The 21,301-nt window shown below is 43.8% G+C and overlaps 1 protein-coding gene across 1 annotated transcript in view; it reads left to right on the top strand.

The window, feature by feature from the left end:
- CFAP46 (cilia and flagella associated protein 46) overlaps positions 1-21,301 on the top strand; it is a 139,040-nt gene that overhangs the window by 7,286 nt on the left and 110,453 nt on the right. Inside the window, 7 exon segments of the mRNA XM_015426887.1 lie at positions 6,948-7,071; positions 11,816-11,910; positions 12,821-12,922; positions 17,801-17,900; positions 18,807-18,905; positions 19,248-19,438; positions 20,229-20,457. Coding sequence (XP_015282373.1) covers positions 6,948-7,071; positions 11,816-11,910; positions 12,821-12,922; positions 17,801-17,900; positions 18,807-18,905; positions 19,248-19,438; positions 20,229-20,457 — 940 coding nt within the window.

Here is a 21,301-nt window from a genome sequence, read left to right as displayed (position 1 = left end):
CCTCCCCTCCTCCTGCTGCTCCCCCCCCTGCCCCCCCCCCCCGCGAGTATCGCGGGTCCCCCCTTGTAAATTACTAATCTAGGAGCAGTTGATCTCGGGCTAAATAATAGCACTGCCTCCTGTCTTATTCCGCCCCCCCCCCCCGCATGCCAGTTACTTACTTCTTTTTCAGTGCAGTGCTATGCAGAATGACACCAGTAAGACCATTGGAATAAATGGGCTTGAACTGGTATAAATTTGGATTGCACTGATATTTTGACAGGTTTCACTGGCAATTAAAGAAGTTTACTATATTTATTTATTTATTTTATTGGATTTATAGCCTGCCCTCCCCTGCACAGTAAGGCTCAGGGTGGGTAACAGCAATGTTAAAACAATAATTATAAATTAATCACTAAAAACAGTTTCTTGCAGACATACACTATGCATTTTCCAACTGCAAACTGATTTCTGTCTGCTTTTCTTGTTTTCCCACATTCCTAATCAGTCTGTAGCAACTTGTTCATCCTTCTTACTTTTCTCCTTGACGCACACCTGCTGTGCTCTGGCAGAGATGCCAGCGTCACCCTGGATAGTTTTTCTTTCATTGACCTAAACAGATCAGACATGTTGCTCTTTTGTTGCCAGTCAGATTACTCTTTCAAATGAAGCAGCTGGAGGCTGTGGTGTTGATGGGAAGATCAGGATGATGTCAGGTTTTTGTCTGATGTTAATGATAGCTCTTCCTAGACTAACAGAGCAGTACTGGGAGGGGGCAAATTGGAACAGGGAGCCAACTGACCCCTATGCTGGCAAAACTTGGAGTCACGCTGGAGTAAAGGCAGTTTATGCTAGCTCAGGGCACTAGCAGCACGGCGCCACTGAGTCCCACTGGCACAGGAGCGCCGCAGCCACACACTGGCGGAGCAACGGCACAAACCCCGCTGCAGGTATAGATGTGGGTGTTCCAGGGGACATGGCAGCAGGTAGGTGGCTTCCCGAGTGTTTTCAGTGTGGGACCCCCCCCCCCAAGCAAGCACAAAGTTACATTGGCAAAAATGACATCATAGTCCATTGACAGCCATGGTAACTTCAAATTCACTCTCCCATACACAGCTGCAGCCACACCCACAGGACCCCAAGCAACTCAGGATACCAAATTGGTGTGCACCCAAACAGTACACTCCCCGGCTCTGGCCGCACCTCTCCTTGGGACCCAGTCACAACCCCTGCACCGTACTAATGATTCCAAGAGGTTGCCCCAGATTTCCAGAGGTAGGGCATGCAGCATGGAAAGCTGTCTGACAGCTCCTTGCTATGTGGACTTAGAGCAAGCCCTGATGGCAGGCACAACACAGACAGGGCACCTAGCACCGCTGGGTGAGCATTTGGGAGGACTATACCACAGGGAGAGCAAAGTCCATACCTGGTGGCTGATCTCTTCCAGTTTTCACTCTGCTACAGTACAGCAGGCCCTCCACCAGGAGCTGAAGGGGAAACCGGGTGTGAATAGGTAAACAAGGCTCCCTGACCTGCATCCCTCTCCTGACCCTACCACAGTGGCACTGAGCCACAGTTGACATGGTGTCACCCCCTCCTGAACCTGGGAGCCATGGTGGCAATCAGTGGGCTCCCAGACATAGATGGATGCCGCACACAGGTGGTTAGGTGCATCAAGGCCTGTGTGAGGCAGATACCAAGGGAGGGTTGCCACTGTGACAGCTGTACAGTAGGCTGCTTGCACAGCAATGACAGCCTCCATGGTCCTGTGAGGAGAAGGAGGCGGCGACATAGATGGTGGACTTGACATCTTTGAATGGCAGTGGCCCTGCCCTGGCAAACAGAGAGGGGCAGGGGTGACGGGCAGGGCAGCTGCTGGTGCCCCAGAGGAGGGAGGGGATCCTGGCCCCTTGCCTGGTCCCCAGCCCATCCTGCTCACCCTTTCCTCCATGTGGGCAACAACACAGTGGGAGCCGCTGGAGAGCTGTCGTGAGTGGCAGGAAGACTTTTCCAGGAGGCAGCAATGGATGGAGGGGTTGGCAGCATCTGTAACAGCAGCTGCCAGGCACCTGGAGGAGCTTCTTGTATTAGTGAGGGATGTGGGTGAGGGATAGGGGCTCATAAAAAGGCTGCTGGGGGATCTGTCTGAGTTTCTCCAGGGGCCCAAGCACCCCGCCCCTCCTCTTACTGTGCCTCCAGCAGGGGTGGCACACAGGTTGTCATAGGGATGTCCTCAATGGTGTGGGTGCCTGTCTGGCCACTGCAGCTGGCAGTGAGCGGAGGGCACTCTCACATCTATGCTCTTGTCTGTCATCGCCCTCTGGAGCCTTGTGTGCTCTGTGTGCAGAGCGCCACCATGACATACTGGTGAGGCTGACAGCTGATGCCCCTCCTCCCCACTGACAGGTGGCCGGGGCTTTTTACAGGAGCTGGTCTCTTTAAGGGTGTGTGTGCGCCACAGAAGGAACGTTGCTCCTGTGGCCCACCCCTCTTCACCCCCTGCCAGTGATGGACACTTGGCTTGGCCTCCTCGACTCATGACTCCCATTGGTCTTGCCTGCCATGTCTATTACACTGTTCCTGCCTTGGAAAATGGAATGCTGTGGTGCGATCGGTACACGGCATCTTTTGGGGCACCTTTTTCCCATTCAGCTTTTCCATTCATTTTAGAATGATCTGAAATGTATATCTGACAGTCTGAGTACAAATCTATGAAAGGAGATTGGTGCTTTCATTTTGTTTTCTCATAAACATGACATCTTATTACATAAGCTGATGTGGCTTTAGCCACGCTTCCAGAAAAGAAAATTCATAGAACTGGTTCATCTATATATATAAAAAAGAGAGTCTCCTCACTGATGCCCAGGCCAAACCCCTGGACCTAGAAACATGAAATTCGGGGAGAGCACTCCTGCCATGAAGTAGATGCTCGCTAAGAAGGGGGTCAAAAGGGGTAAATTGTGCTCCCCCCATTGCTTTCTATATGGCTGCCAGGCTGCTGCCTCCTTGCGCCTCCCATTCTCTGATTGGTCAATTGCAGAGCTCAGTGTTCTGAGGTAAAAAACAACAACACAGTTACAGGAGGCTGCAGAGAGCTAATGACAGTTGAGGAAATCAGGAATGGCCAACCACCTGTGAGGTGTAGCAATGCTGCTGGTACAGCCTCTCCAATGGCTTCAAACACGCTCCCCCCACCTCATAAACATGACAGGTGGCTGTCTGTCAGGTGCAACAGTGGGTGCAGGGTGCTTAAAGCCATCAGGGAGCCTGCCCCAGCAGTAACACCTTAGCGATCGTGCCAGCCCAGCCTCCACAATGGCTTGCAATACCCCTCCCCCTCTTACACCACACAGGCGGCTGTCTGTCTGGTGCAGGAGCAAGTGCAGAAGATTTAAAGCCATCGGGGAGGCTGCCCAAGCAGCATTGCCTTAGCAATCCTGCTGGCCCAGCCTCCCCGATGCCTCCAGACACGCTACCCTTCCTAGACCTGATAGACAACTGTCTGTCAAGGGTTGAAAGGGGCATGGAGTCCTTAAAGCCATTGGGGAGGATTGCCTTAGCACTGCTGGTGGCCCAGCCTCCCAAATGCCTTTAACCAAAATCCCTCCCCCTTACACCAGACAGGCGAGTATTTGTCAGGTGTAGGAGCAGGGCCAGGATACTTTAATCCATCAGAGAGGTTGCCCCAGCAGGGTCACCTTAGCAAGGCTGTTGGCCCAGCCTCTCCAGTGGCTTTAGCCACACTCACACCCACTATGAAAATATACCCCAAATTTGTATAAAAGTGGTTTCCTTTATTTGGTTATTTAACTTCTCACAGTGTGTGGTCTAGAAAATTGGTTCATATGAACTTGCTTAATATCTGATTGCTCAGATGCTGTTTTGAATACGTAGTTATGTCCCACTTCTTAATGTAACAGAAATGAGAAGCATTTTAGTAAAAAAGAAAGAAATAAAAGTATTCCCTGCACCACCACCCCCAATTCAATGTCCAGGCCAAACCCCTGCACCAAGAAACCCAAAATGACGGGAGTGCATTCCTACTAAGATGTCAACCCCCACTACAAAGAGATTTCTGAGAAACACAACTCCTAAGGGGGTAAAAAGGGGGTAAAATGTGTTCCCCCAATTGTTTTCCATGTGCCTGGCAGGCTGCTGCTCCTTGCCTCCCCTCCCTGATCAGTCAACTGTGTAGCTCAGAATTCTGAGGTAAAATCTGCCTGCTTGCACCCACCTGCTTTTGATTGCTCAGCTGTGGATCTCAATGTTCTGAGGTAAAAACACATCCCTTCATGCCTGGCCTCAGTAGTGAGGACCCTACCAGAACTAACAGCCAGGATCTACCCTGATATTGCCAGTATTATGGAAAAGTCCATGGACAACCCGTACAAGCATACCCCCATGAACAATAGGGCTACCATCATTAATGAAAATCTACTTAACTCCTTCGAGGGGGCAGAAATGGAGTACAGATCTGTGGACTCAATGGTGCAAATGGATGACATGGTCTACTACCCTCAACCCTCCTGGCTTCCCTGGGGGCTCCAGTGCTGCTGCTGAGGAACTTCAACCCACCCAAACTCTGTAATGGCACCAAATTGCAAGTGAAGGCCCTGCACAGGAACATCATTGAGGCCACACTACACACTGGCAGTGCTTGGGGAGAGTTGGTGCTCATACCACTCATACCATCAGCAAAACCCCTTTGAGTTCAAGAGGCTGCGGTTCCCCCTTAAGGTCTGCTTTGCTATGACCATCAACAAGTCCAAAGGCCAGACACTGAAGGTGGCAGGAATTGACTTAACAGACTACTGCTTCTCACATGGACAGTTCTATGTGTCCTGCTCCAGAGTGAGCTCACTAAGCAGCTTGGTGATCCTAGCACCTGAGGGCAGAGCCACCAGTGTGGTCTACAGAGAGGTCCTTCAGTGGGGGGGGGGGGCAGGGGGGAGGTCCTTCAGTGGGGGGGGGGGGACAGTGCGTATGTCTCACTTCATTCTTTCACTACAGTCTTCTCCATTAGAATCCCTACAACAAATGTTACATTTCAAACTTCACATCATCAATATTATAACCAGATTTATGGAACTTAAAAACTAGCAAAGCACAAGTTGGTTCTGTTCTGGCATAGTGGCAGTATGCATATTTGGAACAGTACTGCCACTATGCAAGAACAGAACCAACTCAGTTCTGAATGAGATATAACTGATGAGAGTTTGAAGATGGGAGTTCCTGGTCGCCGCCGAAGGCAATGGCGGCCAGGGGCTGGTTTGCCGCCGCAGGGAAGGCGGGATGGCAACAGCGTCCCAGTACAGAGTGCTGGGACATGGGGTGGGCGGAGCCAGCCTTGCTAGGCTCTGCTCTGCTCCCGCCCTAGGCCAGTTGCTGTCTCGTGCCTGCCCGCCCGTCCTGTTTTTTTTCTAGTGTAGGCTGAGGCTGGTCGCCCATGGGAGCCAGGTAGGAATTTTTCGCTATTACCCAAGATTGGCAATGGGGTGGTAGTGTTTTCGCCTACCTTACACTGGAACAGTGGAACAACGGGTAGGGGCGTGGCTGTTTAAATAGGTTGGTCACTTTGGCAGAATAGGGCAGAGATAAGGAAGCGGAAAATGGTGAGCACCTTAAAAGCCGTCCCGTGTTTTGGAAACGGGGGGGGGGTCTTCAGGAACGGCCGGCGGGCTATTAAGGCCCTGGGTGCTGAACGAGGATCCCCTCTGGGAGCCTCTTGGGTAAGCTCCTCTCTGCAAGCTGTAAGGTTTCAGGGGTAGGCGCTCCCAGGAGGCTACCTGTGGCTGGGCTGCTGGTCGCAAGCCAGATTAATGGCCCAGCCTGACACCTGCCTTGTCTGTTCCGCTACCTAGGAAGTGCTCCCTTGCCGGTTGCTGTTAATAAATTGTATATAGTTAATAAAGTGGCCCTTGTTTTGATCCAAACTGTTGTCCGTCTCGTTATTCCGGCTGTGGGGGCAGTGGCCAGGGTGAGGCCTGAAGACGCTTCTGCTTGCTTCATTCTCATCCTTTCTGTTCTATTACTGTTTGCTTCTTTCTTGCTTCCATTCTCTTTAATGTCAACAGGATCACACTTCCTCTGTTTCTGTCCCAGCAAAGGTCATCCATCATTCAGTAAGGCAACCAGAGTTCTGAAAGCCAGATTTAAAGCCAACTGAAATGTGTCTAGATTATCTGTTTCCTTGAAATACGTTTGGAATTGCAAAGCCTCCACCTACTTGAACACTTTGCCCTATAGGGATATTTGCACCAGCTGACCGCTGTTAAGTCATTGCTCAGTTTTTTAGAACATTTTAGCTGCTCAAATCCATGAATGTTTACTTCACAATAAGTCCCATGAGAACCAAGAGAATTTGCTTCTGTTTAAGTGTGGGTAGGATTGCAGCCTGAACTTTCTTTAATTGGGTTACATCTAGGGCTGCCAAGCAGGAGACCTTATGCTGACAGCCCTTGCCCCCACCATCATTTGATAGGTTGGCAGGAGGAGGAATTGCAGTTGGCAATGCAGCGATGTCACTGGGTGAACCCTGAAGTGATATCCTCACATCACCATGACACTTTAGGATTCCCTGGAAACTGTCATAAAACCGTAGTGTTTCCACTGTATTCTAGAGCATTGCCATGATGTGATGATGTCACTTCCAGGTTTGTCCCAGAAGTGACATCATAGGGTTGCTAAATGCTACCTGCCATGTCTCCACCTCTCCAATCTCCTGCTAGGTTCCAGCCACCAGCTAGCAAACCTGGTTGTAGCCCTAAATTTTAGATCATGAAATGCAAACAAAACAATATCTTATTAGCTAAGCAAAAAATGTCTCTGGTTCTATGCACAGCTTTGATAAAAGTATTTTAATAAAATAAGGTTGCTCGTGTAATTTTTGAATGCGGTATGTAATGGTTTAATAGTATTTGTAATGTATAGCAATCTTGCAAAATGCTGTGTTTTCATTTGCCTTACAGAGAGTTGCTGGAATGTTTCCTGGATGCTTCCAGATTTGAGGATGCCAAGACATTTTTGTCTACTGCGGAAGAATTCATTAAACAAAATGTTCCAGAGAGATATAAAACAATACTTTCACTAATGGTAACTTTTGAATACTTTGTAAGAACTGTTTAGGAATTAGATCTTCACCTTGATGCTGAAAGCATTTTATGTTGCGATCCTAAACAGTGACACCCTTCTAAGCCCATTCGTTTACAAGGATCTTGATTAGAACTCTATTGTAGTCCAATGTCCTTTGCAGCACCGATCTTACCTAAAACCATTTCTGATCAATATAGGTGATTTATATCTCATAACAAAATGGTAAGTTGCTGCAAGGAAAGTAAAAAATGGGTCATAAAATACCCATAAGATGAGAAATAAAATCAAAGGTATACCAAGGTGATTTGAATACTGCATTGGGCTATGTGACACTAAAGACCATTAAAATACCATGGGTTGGATTCTGTGAATTGCCAGTGGAAAGAGCTGATGGTCCAGGATCTTCCCTACCTTTCCCTCTCCTCTGGAGTTCTTTCCTACCATGGGAAATTTAATACCTGGGTGAAGGGACTCACATACACTAACAGCAGTGCTGGATGAATGGCTGTAGTGAGGAGGGGGAAAGGAATTAGCTCACTGTTTCTGCCTCTTGCTGGAGTGGAGCTCCACTCCTTGGATGGAATCAGCATAGCTAAAATGAAGCCAAATCAGCAGGGATGAGATGCTCATACTGATTGGCCCAGGCCAGCCTCCAATCATTTTGCTTTAACTATTTACCATTTAGCCATCTCTCTGCTGCATGAGGCTAATGACTGTGACCTGCAGCTATTCATTGCAACAACCCTTGTTCTTCATGTTCCCTCCTCTTCATTTAGACTGTGTGGTTGCTTTTACCCCTCCTCCTTGCTAGAACGCAACTGTGCCGATGTTGGAGGACACTTTCAGCTGAATCACAGTGTGAGTCCCATGCTGAAGACTGCTGAAGTTAGTAATGAGCATGGGATGGAGATTGATCCCTATCTTCTTATTGCCATTAAAACAGACATAGCTCTAAAACTATCCAAATATTAATTAGCAACATTAGGAATAGAGTTCTGAATTCTTAAATTTAAAAAAAATAGAACATTCTTATGCTGCCTTTCCACCCTATCAGGCCCCCAAAGACAGCAAACGAGAACATTGAAACATTTCAATTAAAAACATTTACAATTATAAAATAATTTGATACACACACACACATATATAGCATCAGAACCAGAGAGGAGGTCATTATTGAAGTTATTCCAGATGAAACAATAAAGTCTTCAGCTGCTGGCAGGAGACATTGATAGTGGGAGAATACAAGTCAGATGAATGAAAGTCGGATGAGTAAGGGTCAGATAAATTAGGTTACCAGCACTCTTGATCTAGCAAGGCTTCTGTGACTTTGGAAGTTGTACTGACAGAAAGCAGAATCACACGCTGAGCTGTACCTCTTACTGCAGTGTTGCTAATAGATACAGCTGTGCTGTTCAAACAACTGCCTGCGATGGTGCAGGGGCCAGGCTAAAACGAGACAGCTGGAAGCCCACAACAAAGCAGCTAGATACACACGGTTGATTATACTGTAAGCTGAACAGATGGTTGGCACTTCACTGTGAATGGGATGCATCCTATCCTCTGCCTTTGTTAGACAGTTGCCTGGAAAGAACCAAAGGAGACACAAGGACGGTGATTAATAATAGTAATAAGAACAATCACAAGTTGAAGCATTCTGCACATGGTCAAAAAACTGGCACCACTAACATGCTCTTCCGGTTCTTGGATCTCTCTCCTCCCTTGTGGGTTCCCACAAAAGTGAGAGTCACCTGTTGGTGGACATACTGTAGTCACTGTTGCCTTGGAACTCTGTAGTTTCTTTTTGGACTGCTCGACAAGACTCTGATCCTGCAATGTAAGAAAGGTAGCAATAGTTAGAATGGCTTGGAGTCACCCAGTAATGTGTTTGTGGTCTGTGTTTCCTCCACTTAATATGAGGTTTCCATCAGCATTACGTTGTTGCAACTTCATGGTTATGTTATGCCAGCACAGCTTTAAGGGTGGAGGAACCTTCTGAGATATAAGTGTGCTGACCAGGGTATTCTGAACAGATCTTGCAACCATGGGAGTGATCATTCCAGGGTTTGAGGGAGCTGTAGGTATTGGGGGAGGGGCATGAGAAAAGTGTGCCTTCCACACACAGATGGTAGGAAACTACAATTTCTTAGAATGAAGTAGCTGTTGCCGACTGTTTTGATGAACAAGACAGAATTCCTAAAAGCCAGGTTAATTTAATAATTGAGCTGATAGCTGTAAATTGTAACATTTTAGGCCATTTTTCATCCTGCAGTACTAATTCAGAATTCTATTTGTCTTTTACCAAAATACCATTTTTAAACTCAAGGGACTGTACCAGGCAGCTTGGATTACCTGCCTTTCTATAAAGCATTTTAGAACTGTACAGATTAAAGTAAACCAGCACTGTAGAATTCTATTATAGTCTGTCTTGTACATCTTTTGCTTATTATATCGATTACATAAAGGTAATGAATACAACCAACTAAATACTTCTTCATTTCAAGCCCATAGGAAAAATAGATTTTAATTCTCAGAAATAAACCCTGTGTAATGCAGTCATAAGTGAGAGTATTGCAGAAATATCAAATATGTACATGTACAACAGGTTCTTGTACATTTGCGTGATAGCTCTCCTATTATATTTCATTTTCTGTCTTATTTTGCTTCTTTCCATATGACCCTTCCTAGAATAATGGGGAATATATCTTGCATAACATCTCACATAATGAAAAATGTACTGGACTTCCCACAGCTGTAATATTAATAAAGCTGTAAGAGGAAAGAAAACTAGGTCATGTATTATATGCTGCTCAAAAGTACTTTGAGAAAAGTTGCCTCACTGTAGTCTTAAAGTATAATGCCGATTCCTGTGGAGCGTAAAGTATAATGCCGATTCCTGTGGAGCTGTGTGTCTGATATGTTCCACTAATCATTTCTTTAACAATCACCTAATACAGTGGCTTTCAAACAATGGGTTAGGACCTCAAAATGGGTCATGACTTCCTCTCAGGTGAGTTGCGAGGCCAGGAGTCAGATGGAGGAATAGGTGAGCTGGGAGAAAAGTCAATTGCAAATTTTTACCTAGAAATACATCCTGTTGTTCATTAATGCTATGTATTCATAAATACTAAACATTAAATATAAATTGCAAGCAGGGAAGCCTGCAAGGTCTTGTGGAGGGTTCTCATTTCTTCCTGTCCCACTACCTCCTCTTTCCCTTCCCTTGAAGCCCCCATAGCCTCTCCTCTCTTCCTGCTTCTTTTCCTCATTCCCATCCACCAACTAACCTACCTTTATATGCTCTCTGTCTTCAGCTTACCCTTCTTCCCTCCTCTGGCAGCCTTTCCACAGGGCTATGCCTAGCTGTGTGGTGGGGAACCAACAAGGATTTGCAGGGGATACCTCACTTTCCCCTGTATCCCCTTGCTATACTATTTCCTCTCTTTCCCGTCTCCTAGCAGTGCCAATATCCTGCTTCCTTCTCTCCTTTCCACCCACCAACCATAGGCTCCTGTCTTCAGCTATTTTTATTATTTATTTACTTCATTTATATCTTGCCTTTCTCCACATTACTTCATTCTCCTCTCCTCCATTTTATCTTCACAAGCAACCTATGAGGTAGTTTAGGCTGAGAATAAGTGACTGGCCTAAGGTCTCCCAGTGAGCTTTCACGGCAACCTGGCTCCCTCAGATCCTAACCACTATACCACACTGGCTTTCTGGGATATCTGCTGGTGAATAGTAGCCAGCAGCCAGGCCTGGATGAGTTATCTAAGTTGGATGGTAGCCTGGTGGTTGCTGCTGGGCTTGGCCCCACTGAGCCCTCTCTCAAAAACCAGAACAACCCTGGAAAGGGCCCTGCTCCTCCACCCTGTCTTTTACTGGGAGAAAACAAGGCTGGAATCAGCTGGCAATACTGTTATGATTGCCGAGCAATGGCCACTGAAGGCATTCATTTCTTAAAGCTATAGGTGCTCCTGTTATCTTAGAAGTTATAGGTGCTCTTGTTATCATTTGAAGGGGTTAACTCCCCAATGGTTTCTTTTCTTAAGATTTCAGATTGTTCTCAGGGTTCTAGAAAGATCTGTCTTGTTTAGCCATAGCTTCAGATTTAAGTATCCATAGATGGGGCTATGTTGAGAACTTAAGTATATTGATAAACTTGTTCAGTGCTATCTGATGTGAGAAGCCTGCGAGATGAGTGCTCTAGTACTCCTGCAGATCATGTGACTGTGAAACTGGGAGATAGATGTAGGCAAGCAAAGAGGAAATTCTATGTATGATGGAATATCTCTGTTAAAAATGTAAAAATTCATTTTGGAATAGACAAAGAAGTAGAATGTTTAAATTGTTGCATTTCCATTGTGAAAGAGAATACATAGCAGTTTAACATAGATTATTTGATAAATGTTGATATTTGCATTAACTTGCTTGTTTGCCACAGTGGAGGGGGCTATTCCCTATTCAGAAACCAATGAAAGCAGGGGTGTGCTATGTATGCTTGGAATCCCCTGTATTCATATGGGTGTGACTACTGAGGCTAGTTTGCCTGATGTTTATATCTCCTGTTTTGAAGGTTCACCTGTACATAATCTACAGAAAGTCAGGCAATGGCATACAACATCGGTCTCCATGAATTAAAAACTCTAGGGAACTTTTATAAAGGATTTCGACCATAGTTATCTTGCTGTCAGCTGATATGTGCCTGTGCTTGAAGCAGTGATACAGCTATTGTATTTACTTGCAGGTGCGTCACAAACTAGTAGACCCTGTAGATCTAAAAGATTATATTGAAGATTCGGTCAATCTGATGATCATTTATAAAATCCAGACAATTAAAGCGTAAGTATTGTATTTTAATATCTTGAGTCTCCTCTGTATCTCTAGATATAGTTTGGGATCTGAAGGGCCTAGAGTGAAAGGAAAACAACCCCACAAGCGCGGGCTACACTCAGAGACAGAGAGAAGAACTGCCACATACCACTGTAGCCATTTTTCTCTCCCTGATCTACCACTGTATGTGCATCCAACAGTGGTGGCTGGGAAGTTACATGCATGACTTGAATAGTTTTACACTCAGTTGCTATACTTCCTAAGATGAGCAGGTAATGACTTAGTGCAATCTTGATGTACCTGGAGAGAGAATCGTATACCTTCTCTTTCCTTAGCTTCATTTGATACGCACTTATGAAAACTTTTTTTCTTGCATGAGTTATATCTTTTCACTTAACAAGGCCAGATATCTTAACAACTAGAGGAATTGATCCCCAATGTGTGACCCCTGGCCATCAGTGTGGCCGCCTCCTGTCACCCATTTGCTTCTTCAACAAAGCATCTCTTCCCCAAAGTAAAAAGATATTTCTGGCTTTCCTCCATCTTTTTGGAGTAGTAGATGCTTCTGAAGAATTTAAGAGGCATTGCCTTTTGTGTCTGCAGGAGCACTCCTTTATCGTCATAGGAGGATGCTTGAAGTCAAACTTCCCAACAATTTGTGATTGGCTCAGCACCCCATGGCATCCATTTTGTGATTGCCATCACATGGCAGCCATTTTTAGTGGTGCCGACTACCTCAGAATTCCAAACATTCCCTCAGTCTCAGTAAGATTGTAGACCCACTGACTAGAGAAAGAAAAGTGTAATTATTCTGCTTATAGATCACCTTGATGGAGGAGAAATGTGGCAGAATTCACATTCAGCTGTTGATACTTTTTTCATAATTTGTTAAACATTTACATGTACCATGTACTTGCAGAGAGTTGGATGCCAATGAGATTCCAGAAGCCGCTGGTGCAGAGTTGACTCATATATATGACTTTTTGAAGGAGAATAGAAAGAAACTAAGTGCTAATGAAAAGTAAGTTTGATGTGTTAAAGTTCTGGGAGCTCTGTTCATATCCGTTTTAAAAAACATCAATTCACTGTTATTTATCATGGTCGGGCCAAATTGTTAGTTATCATTTGCCTTTTGGGAACTATCACTCTCAGTGCTTAAAGAGGGCTCCTTCTTCTCCTTTATACGTACCTGGAATTCAGCATTTTCATGCTTCTTCTTTCTCTACCCTGTCTTCCTTTATTTATTTATTTCATTTAGGCCCTTTCTCCCCAATGGGGTCCAAAGTAGTTTACATAATTTTCCTGTGTGTTTTATCCTCACAAGAAACCTGTGAGGTACGATAGGCTAAGAGTGTGTGACAGGCCCAAGGTCACCCAGCAAACTTCCATGGTGGAGTGGGAGTGTGAACCTGAATCTCCAAGCTCCTAGTCCAGCACAGTAACTACTACATCACACTGGATCTCTGTCACCATACTACATAGACATTCTACTGTCCAACCCAGGACCTAGAATGCTTTAAACTCAGGTCTTGCATTGAAGAGGGAAGGCTGGATGGAAACTTTGTAATTCTGTCTCTTTTTGTAATTCCATTTTCAGCATTGTTTATCATTTATCTTGTCTGTGTCGTGGATCAGCCAGCCACAGCCAGCTCCAAAGAGGCAGAGGCCTCTGAGGAAGAACAGGCAGGCAAAGGGGCCCCCAGCTCTCAGGTAGCTAAGGACAACCTGCTACAGAAAGCTACCCCAACCCTGCCAAGTAGCAGCTTACAGGCTGACAATAGCTCCCCAGCTTTTCCAGCCCATGGTCCAGAACCAGTGAGCACCCCACCACCCACCTCACCTCCTTCTCTCCAGAGCCAGCTGCTAGAATGTAGACGAAGGAGGGCCTGCCGTGAGATGCAGGAAAAAGACGGAGTGTGTGATTAGCAGCCCAGAGACACCTGGCTCTAGGCAGCAAGGAGGAAAGCACACATCCCTGCATAATGCAACCCAGCTGTGAGACAGGCATCTCTCCTATAAAGGGCAGAGAGAAGGAGAGACGGGGTGTGGTGGAAGCAATGCATCTAATTACTCCTGACCTTGCCGCCACTGTCTGTGCCTCTGGATTGTGATTCTGACTCTTGGACTCTATCTGGACCTTGACTCTCAGATTTGGCCTGAACCTGCTGCTGACTCCATGTATGACCTAGGACTGGACTCTGACCACGCTGCACTGGATTGTGTCTACATGTTGGGTGGCTTGCACCTTGACTGTGCGATGCCACTGTGCGCCCCGCTCACTTCAGGACTGTCTGATACTTTTTTCTTTCTGTGTTCCCGCCCCCTTATTTTTATAATCCTAATCCTATTGCATTGTTTACTGGAAGTTTCACGCTATCTGATTGCTTTGTTTTATACTGTGTGATCCACCTTGAGTTTCAGTGAAAAAAGCAGGGAAAGAAAGAAAGAAAGAAATGTTTCTGAGCAATGAATGCAGTATATATGTTTTCTTAAACCCAGGATTATTGCAGCAGGTTTATATTATGCTGCATTGGTTTTAGCTATAGTAAAATCAATTTTTAAAATGATATTGATCCCAATAGCATTGTGCAGCATGTTTTCAGAAGTGTTGCTAACAACATTATGCTTATATTATGCTGCATTGGTTTTAGCTATAGTAAAATCAATTTTTGAAATGATATTGATCTCAATAGCATTGTGCAGCATGGTTTCAGAAGTGTTGCTAACAACATTTTTTTAGTAGAGGATATGTCATTTGTTAATGTTTATTGATGAAAGTGTAGAGGAGGAGGACATATGCAGATGATGCTGTTGTATTATCCCACACTCAAAAAGGTCTCAAGCACCTCCTACTTATTTTTACAACCTACTTACTTTTACATCCTACTTGGGTGTCCTTTTCCAGTATAACAACTGAATAGCCCAGAGGAAACAAGCATTAAATTCGGTCAAAAGTTGTCTGTCTACAGTCGCTAGGGTTTTTTAATGTACAGGGTAACCAATTGGTTCCTGCAGCTGTGAGAGTTTTCAATGTCAAAGTTTTATCCCAATTACTGTATGGTATCCCTATCTGGATAAACTCATTTAATTCACATGTTGAGCAGCCCATATTTTTGTGATGTATTCTTGGGGTCCCAAACTGTGTAAGTTATGTTGCCATGCGCCCGGGCAGGGTCTTCTTACAAGCTTGGCTTTTGACACTGAAATTTTGGCTACACCTCCATTAGAGGGCAGGGCTTAGTAGTTATATCTCCCTGATGCTGTCAGATTAATTTTCATCTAACTGGCTTCATTCAATCTCAAGAAAAATACAGTCAATTGATATATCCATGGACTCCCTTTTTAATGTTAGATGAACTTCAAGTATTTAGATCCCTGAAACAGAGACTCCTCAACATTGAAAAACAAACCTTCTGGTCTCTTGCAGGTAAAACTTGTTCCCTTCTGCAGTTTACTATAACACTTCCAGCTGCCTATTTTACACAGTTTACAGCCGCTTGATTACGCCGTGCCTTTATGCTTGCATGATGCAATGTCTTCCCATCAGCAGTTCTTCATGGGAGATTTGTGAATCTTACCATGAAAGAATCTGCCCATGCAGTAGTAGGAAACCAGAATCGATTGCTCATATTTTGCTTCAATGTGAATTTTATGTCAAAATACGGGATGCCTTAATTAGCCCTGTTTTGCATAACAGGCATAGCCTCCCAATAGTGAGGCTTGTTTCCCTTCTCTTATCGAATCAGTGTTCCCTATTACCCACTCAGTGGCGAGGTTTCTTCTGATTGCTATGAGGATCAGGGAATATAAGATTAAAGTTCTAAAGAGAAGATTGTTTTGATAGTACTCTGTATATTTAAATACTGGATTTGTTTGATTTTAATTTATGCCAGTAAAGGTACTGACTGACTGACTGATGAAAGTGAAAAGCAGCTAGGCTTGCCAAATGTGCCCGGGGGGCGGGTAACCCCCCGCTTCGGAGCCCCCGATTCCCGCCCCGCCAGAATTGGGGCTCGGGGGAACCCTGCCCCCGAAGCTGCATCACCGGAGGTGACGCAGCCACGTTGCCAACGTTGGGGACGTGGCCGAGCTCGTTGGGGGGGAAAACCATATGTTTCCCCCCCCGACGAGCTCAGCCACACCCCCAACGTCGGTAGCGTCTGACGTCACTTCCGGTGACATCGCGGCGCTGCGTGCGCGCGCACATGCGGACTGCTCCCGGACGGGACGGAGCCTCCCCCGCCGGTGAGTTAAAATTATTTGGCAACCCTAAAAGCAGCCATTTTAAATCTGATAAATATTCTAATCCGTGGGTTGGATCCAGACTAAATTTCCCATCAGTGGAACTTTTAATAAAGTTAGAAAACAGGCTGCTATTTTCTAATGATTACTATAGCATCCAGGTTCTCTGGAGAGGTATCACAGAATTTTTATAAATTAAAAAAATCATTCTGCATCTCAGTTTCAATTCTGAAAGTTTGTATAGCAAACAAAACGTGCCCTTTTTTGTGTTTAGATTTTTTTAAAAAACATACTCATTGCTGAATTTTTCCTTGCTCCAGAAGCCCTTTTCTTTTAAAGATATATATTTGAAAATGACAGCAGAACTGGTTGCAATTTGTGCAAAAATAATTTTTCTACATTTTATGGAATGAAATCCCCAAATGTGAACAATCCACATAAATTCTAAATGTCTGGCAATCACAGTGAAACAAATTGTCTGCCAAACAACTTCTGCAAATTGTTGTACTTCATCCTCTTACCTGATATAACCTTTTCAATCTAGTACAAAAATACAGCACTACAAAGACTTTTGGTTCCTTCATTAAAAAAAATACACTGTTAAGTATATGCTCATAGAGATATGCTGGAATGGAGAGGAGCACAAGAAAATTCCTTGTGCCAGGCCGATATCAGCATATTCTGAGGTGGGGTGACTCCCTAACATGCATACCAGATTTTATTTCAAGTATTCTCTGTTTTATTTACATATTAAGTTAACTAGAAATAAGGCCCGTTGTGGAAATAAATACAACGGGAGCTAGAAAGAGGCTCTGGGAGAGTGCTCTGGCTTTGGGCAAACAGTGTCAGTCTGCTTTTAAAACATGAACCTGAGACCTGCACACCACCAGAATACAGCAGGTTCCATATGCAACTGACATTCCAACTGCCTTGCGGGGGGGGGGGGGTTGAGGTGTGGAATGGAGTGAAGTCCAATCAGCTTCCATATGCAAAAGACCAGGTTGTCGCAGCAGTTGTGGTGTGGGTGGGACCCGGGCTTTGCCTTCTGATTGGTGGCGATATATGCTGAGGAGCAGTGCCATCAGCCATACACTAAGGGAGTGCATTTTAGAATTAGAACTTTGGCACCCACTATTCAATTATATATAAGGAGAGATACACTATCCATCCAGTACATTTTTGTCCCACCTTTCCTCCAAAGAACTCTGTACAACCACCCTGTAAGGTAAGTTCAGAGAGTGTGACAGGCCAAAGGTTACCCAGAAAGAGTGGGGACATGAACCGGGGTGAGAGCCAGTTTGGAGTAGTGGTTAGGAACATGGACTCTAATCTGGGAGAACCAGGTTTGATTCTCCACTCCTCCACATGCAGCTGCTGGTGTGATCTTGGGTCAGTTACACGTTCTTTCAGAGCTGTTCTCTCACAAGCAGTTCTCAAAAGAGCTCTCTCAGTCCCACCTACCTCACAGGGTGTCTGTTGTGGGGAGAGGAAGGGAAAGGAGATTGTAAGCCACTCTGAGACTCTTTTGGGTAGTGAAAGGCGAGGCATAAATCCAATCTCCTCCTCCTCCTCCTAGATCATACTCCATCACTCTATGCACTACACCATGCTAGTTCTCATGTCCTAATTGTTTCTATTTTCCTTTCTGATTTTGCAGATTTTCTTTGCTGATGGAATTGGCTCGTCTCTCTTTGAGATTAGGCTGTGTACCTGTAGCATTTTCATGTCTATCTGATTTACAGAAGTTTAAGATTAAAGTGAGTCTTAGTTCATTCTTCACTGCTGTGTTTTTTAGGAAGTTGTCCTAACTGTAGTACATTTTCTTCCTTTTCTACATGAAACAATATGTACCAAAGTGAAAACAATATATATTGACCAACCAGAGCTATCTCTCATGTTAATTATTATCAGAGATCATGAGATGCACTGCTCCTCAGAAACATGAATTGCAAATACTAAGTAAGGGGGGTACATCTTTGAAAATATAAAAATTTACTCCTAAATGAGGGATCCCTATTTTTAAAGATGGGAAAGTTGTGGTCATGCTCTGCTCATGCTGTGCACAAGAACAAATTGTTACATGCATCTTGAGCTGGATTAGTGAACAGGCCATTAAAATGTTTATTATTTCAAAGAAAATCACATCTCTTCCACAATATGGTTTATTATATGCAGTCATGACTCCACATACCTCTGTCTTTTCACAGAGCCCTCGGTGCTGATCGGTGGCTGACCTGGGAATGGAAGCGCTTCCATTCCATCCTTGAGCTACTTGCCCTATTCCTTTAGCAAAATGGTATTAAAATACATGTTAAGTAACAGCAGAGTAACTACACATTAGTGAAGGCAGCAGGTCTCCTCACCCACATAGCTGTTAATGGGCGATGTCCATACGCATCAGATGGTTGTCAAGGTTGCGGTGATGCAGCTTTAGGTTAGAGTGCTTGTGCAATATAAAAATGTCCACCTGTTTTGCTAACCCAGCCATTTTTCTTAATGCTGGTACTTTTGCTGATGTGTGGAATAAAACCTGTGAGACTGCATGTGACCCCCTTGTTCCTAGAATGACAAATGAAGCACTCAAGAATGAAAACATTTGAGAGCATCAGAACTGAAGTGTGGTCATTTACATTCATTAATGTGACTCTATTTCTGTTATTTAGGACCAAGGAAAACAAATTGAATTAGAATGCTTGGAATGTGACTATGAAGTTCAAAAACTTGGGGATAAAATTACAACTTATTCTAAAAGTGTTGTTGAGGTATGTTTGTTCCTTAATTTGTATTCCTTTAATTGGCACCGCTTCATAGCCTCCTCCTCCATCCCTTTTTCTGAAGCATCAAACATAGTCAAAGGCAAACTAGAAAAATGCTCTAGCTGGAACTTGGGGTCCAGCTACCAGAGGGCAGAGAGGAGGGTGGCATTTCCAAAGGTAGTTTCTAGAGACTGGGAATTCTGTCTTGTAGTGAACTGTCCATGAATAGGGAGCACAGTTCCTTTCACAGTCCACCTGAACACATTATCCCAATTATGTGGTACCCTGTGGATTGGGTCCAAAAATTCTTTCTATGATTAGTGTAAAATATATTTTTCATTCTTGTAGGCTCAACTAAAAGTAATACAGAAACTGGATCTAATTTTGATTCGTGCAATTCGTCTTAAAGATTCAAATGTTATTCAGGCAGTCTGTGCTACTCAGTGGAATCTCTGTTTACCATTGCTGCAACACAACTTGCAACAACATGTACGAAAATCATTGCTTGCTATTGCTGAGATCCTGGAAAAGATTGACAGGTAAATTGGGGCACTGTATGCACTCTCATGTGTTGTTTTACAGAATGAGGTAACCTGTGTATGAACTTCCCTTCATGCAGTTAAGGATTCTGGTCTCCCACAAACCATAATGTCTGAATGAAAGCTCCTAGGTTAACTGGAGTTGGTTCAGTTCCCACAAACCATGATTCTAGATTGGAATCAACCCAAAGAATGGGAGAGCAAACAAACTCCAACTTAGGAAGACCTCCCTGCCTCCCTGTTCTTTTCCTACTGCCACTTGGTGGGGCAGGTGTGGAAAAAATTCCTGGGAAGTTGTGTCACACCAATGGCATGATATCACTTCCTCATATACCCAGAAATGATATCGTTTCACATCACCATGATTTTACCATAGAGTTTCAGTGAATCCTAGAGATGTCATGCCAGTGTGGTGATGTTGTTTTAGCCACTCCCACTCCTTACTCTAGTTTGCCCCAATGCAGTTCACACATCACCAGGAATTGGAGATTGTCTGTAGGTTTCTTAAATTGGGAAACCTTTATCAGGAAAAGTGAGGAGAAGCAAACAAATGTGCCCATTGCAGCAAATCTCAGTTGAATTGTGGTTTTTCATAATATCTAAAATGCAGCCTATACCACTAATACTCTTTGATAAACAGTTCTAGTATTTAAACTCTATGACTCCATCATTACCAGGCAAATTCTAGTATGGAGGAATCCTAATTGTATTATGCCTTTCATGAATATAAAGCTAGGTGTAGAAGTTTTAAAACATTTAAACTGAAAATGGTTATGGTTGTGTTTCTTAGCATGCTGGTTCTATTACGATGTCAAATTCATATGGAAATTGCTCACATTGAAGAAAAGGGAGACAGATTTGAGGCTGCCATGGAACATTTGCAAAAAGCCATCTATCTTGATAACAACGGGCAGTATAGTGAATATCTTAAAATGACATTCCATCGACTTAATTTAAACACCATTTTATACAAGTCCCCAGAACGTGCAGAAGACCAAGCAAGTTTGATGGTTGAACAGGTAACAGCCAGAGATGTTATTGAAGAATATCACATTTAATAAAGTGAGCCACAGCCACTGCGTATTTTAGGGAATTCTTAGACATAACAATAGTCTGTGATATAAATTTACTGTAACTTGATTACAATTATTTATTTGTTTGTTTATTTCTTTTTTTTTTTAAAGTCCCTTGGGTACACTTTTATTAATTTTTCTTTTATAATCTACAACAAACAAATCTACACACTACAAACAGACACTCTACTACACATAACATGTATACCAAGAGTACAGTTACATTATATGCTTATATCCAATTATTTAATTAATAGAAACGCTCTATCACTTTCCATTCTTCTGTCTTCTGTGTTCTCAAGTCCATTGTGCCATAATTGCCTAATCTTCTATTGTACTTACATTATACCAATCATAAAACTTTTTCCATGTTTTTTGAAATGTCCACTCTTTGCTTAATCTCATTTCTAAAGTCAGTTTATCATTTTCTGCTGTTTCAAAAAGTTTATTCACAAACTCCTGTTTTGTTGGTATCACCATAGTTTTCCAATATTTGGCATATAAAATTCTTGCAGCTGTCGTCATATAAACAGTCAAATACCTATTCTCTTTTTCATAGTCATTTGGAAATATATTCAACAGCAAGACCTCTGGAGTAAATGGAATCTTTGCTCTTAGTATCTTCTCCATCAAACTATGGACCCATTTCCAAAACTTTTTTGTAACATCGCATAGCCACCACATATGATAAAATGTGCCCCTTTTACTCTTACATTTCCAGCATTTATCAGAACAGTTAGTATTTTGCTTAGCCAATCTATCAGGTGTAATATACCATCTATAAAACATC

This window comes from Gekko japonicus, unplaced genomic scaffold, assembly GCF_001447785.1.
Source record: "Gekko japonicus isolate JY-2015 unplaced genomic scaffold, Gekko_japonicus_V1.1 scaffold35, whole genome shotgun sequence".
NCBI lineage: Eukaryota > Metazoa > Chordata > Lepidosauria > Squamata > Gekkonidae > Gekko > Gekko japonicus.
Note: the sequence above shows the minus strand (reverse complement) of the source record. Positions and strands in the feature narration are given on the sequence as shown.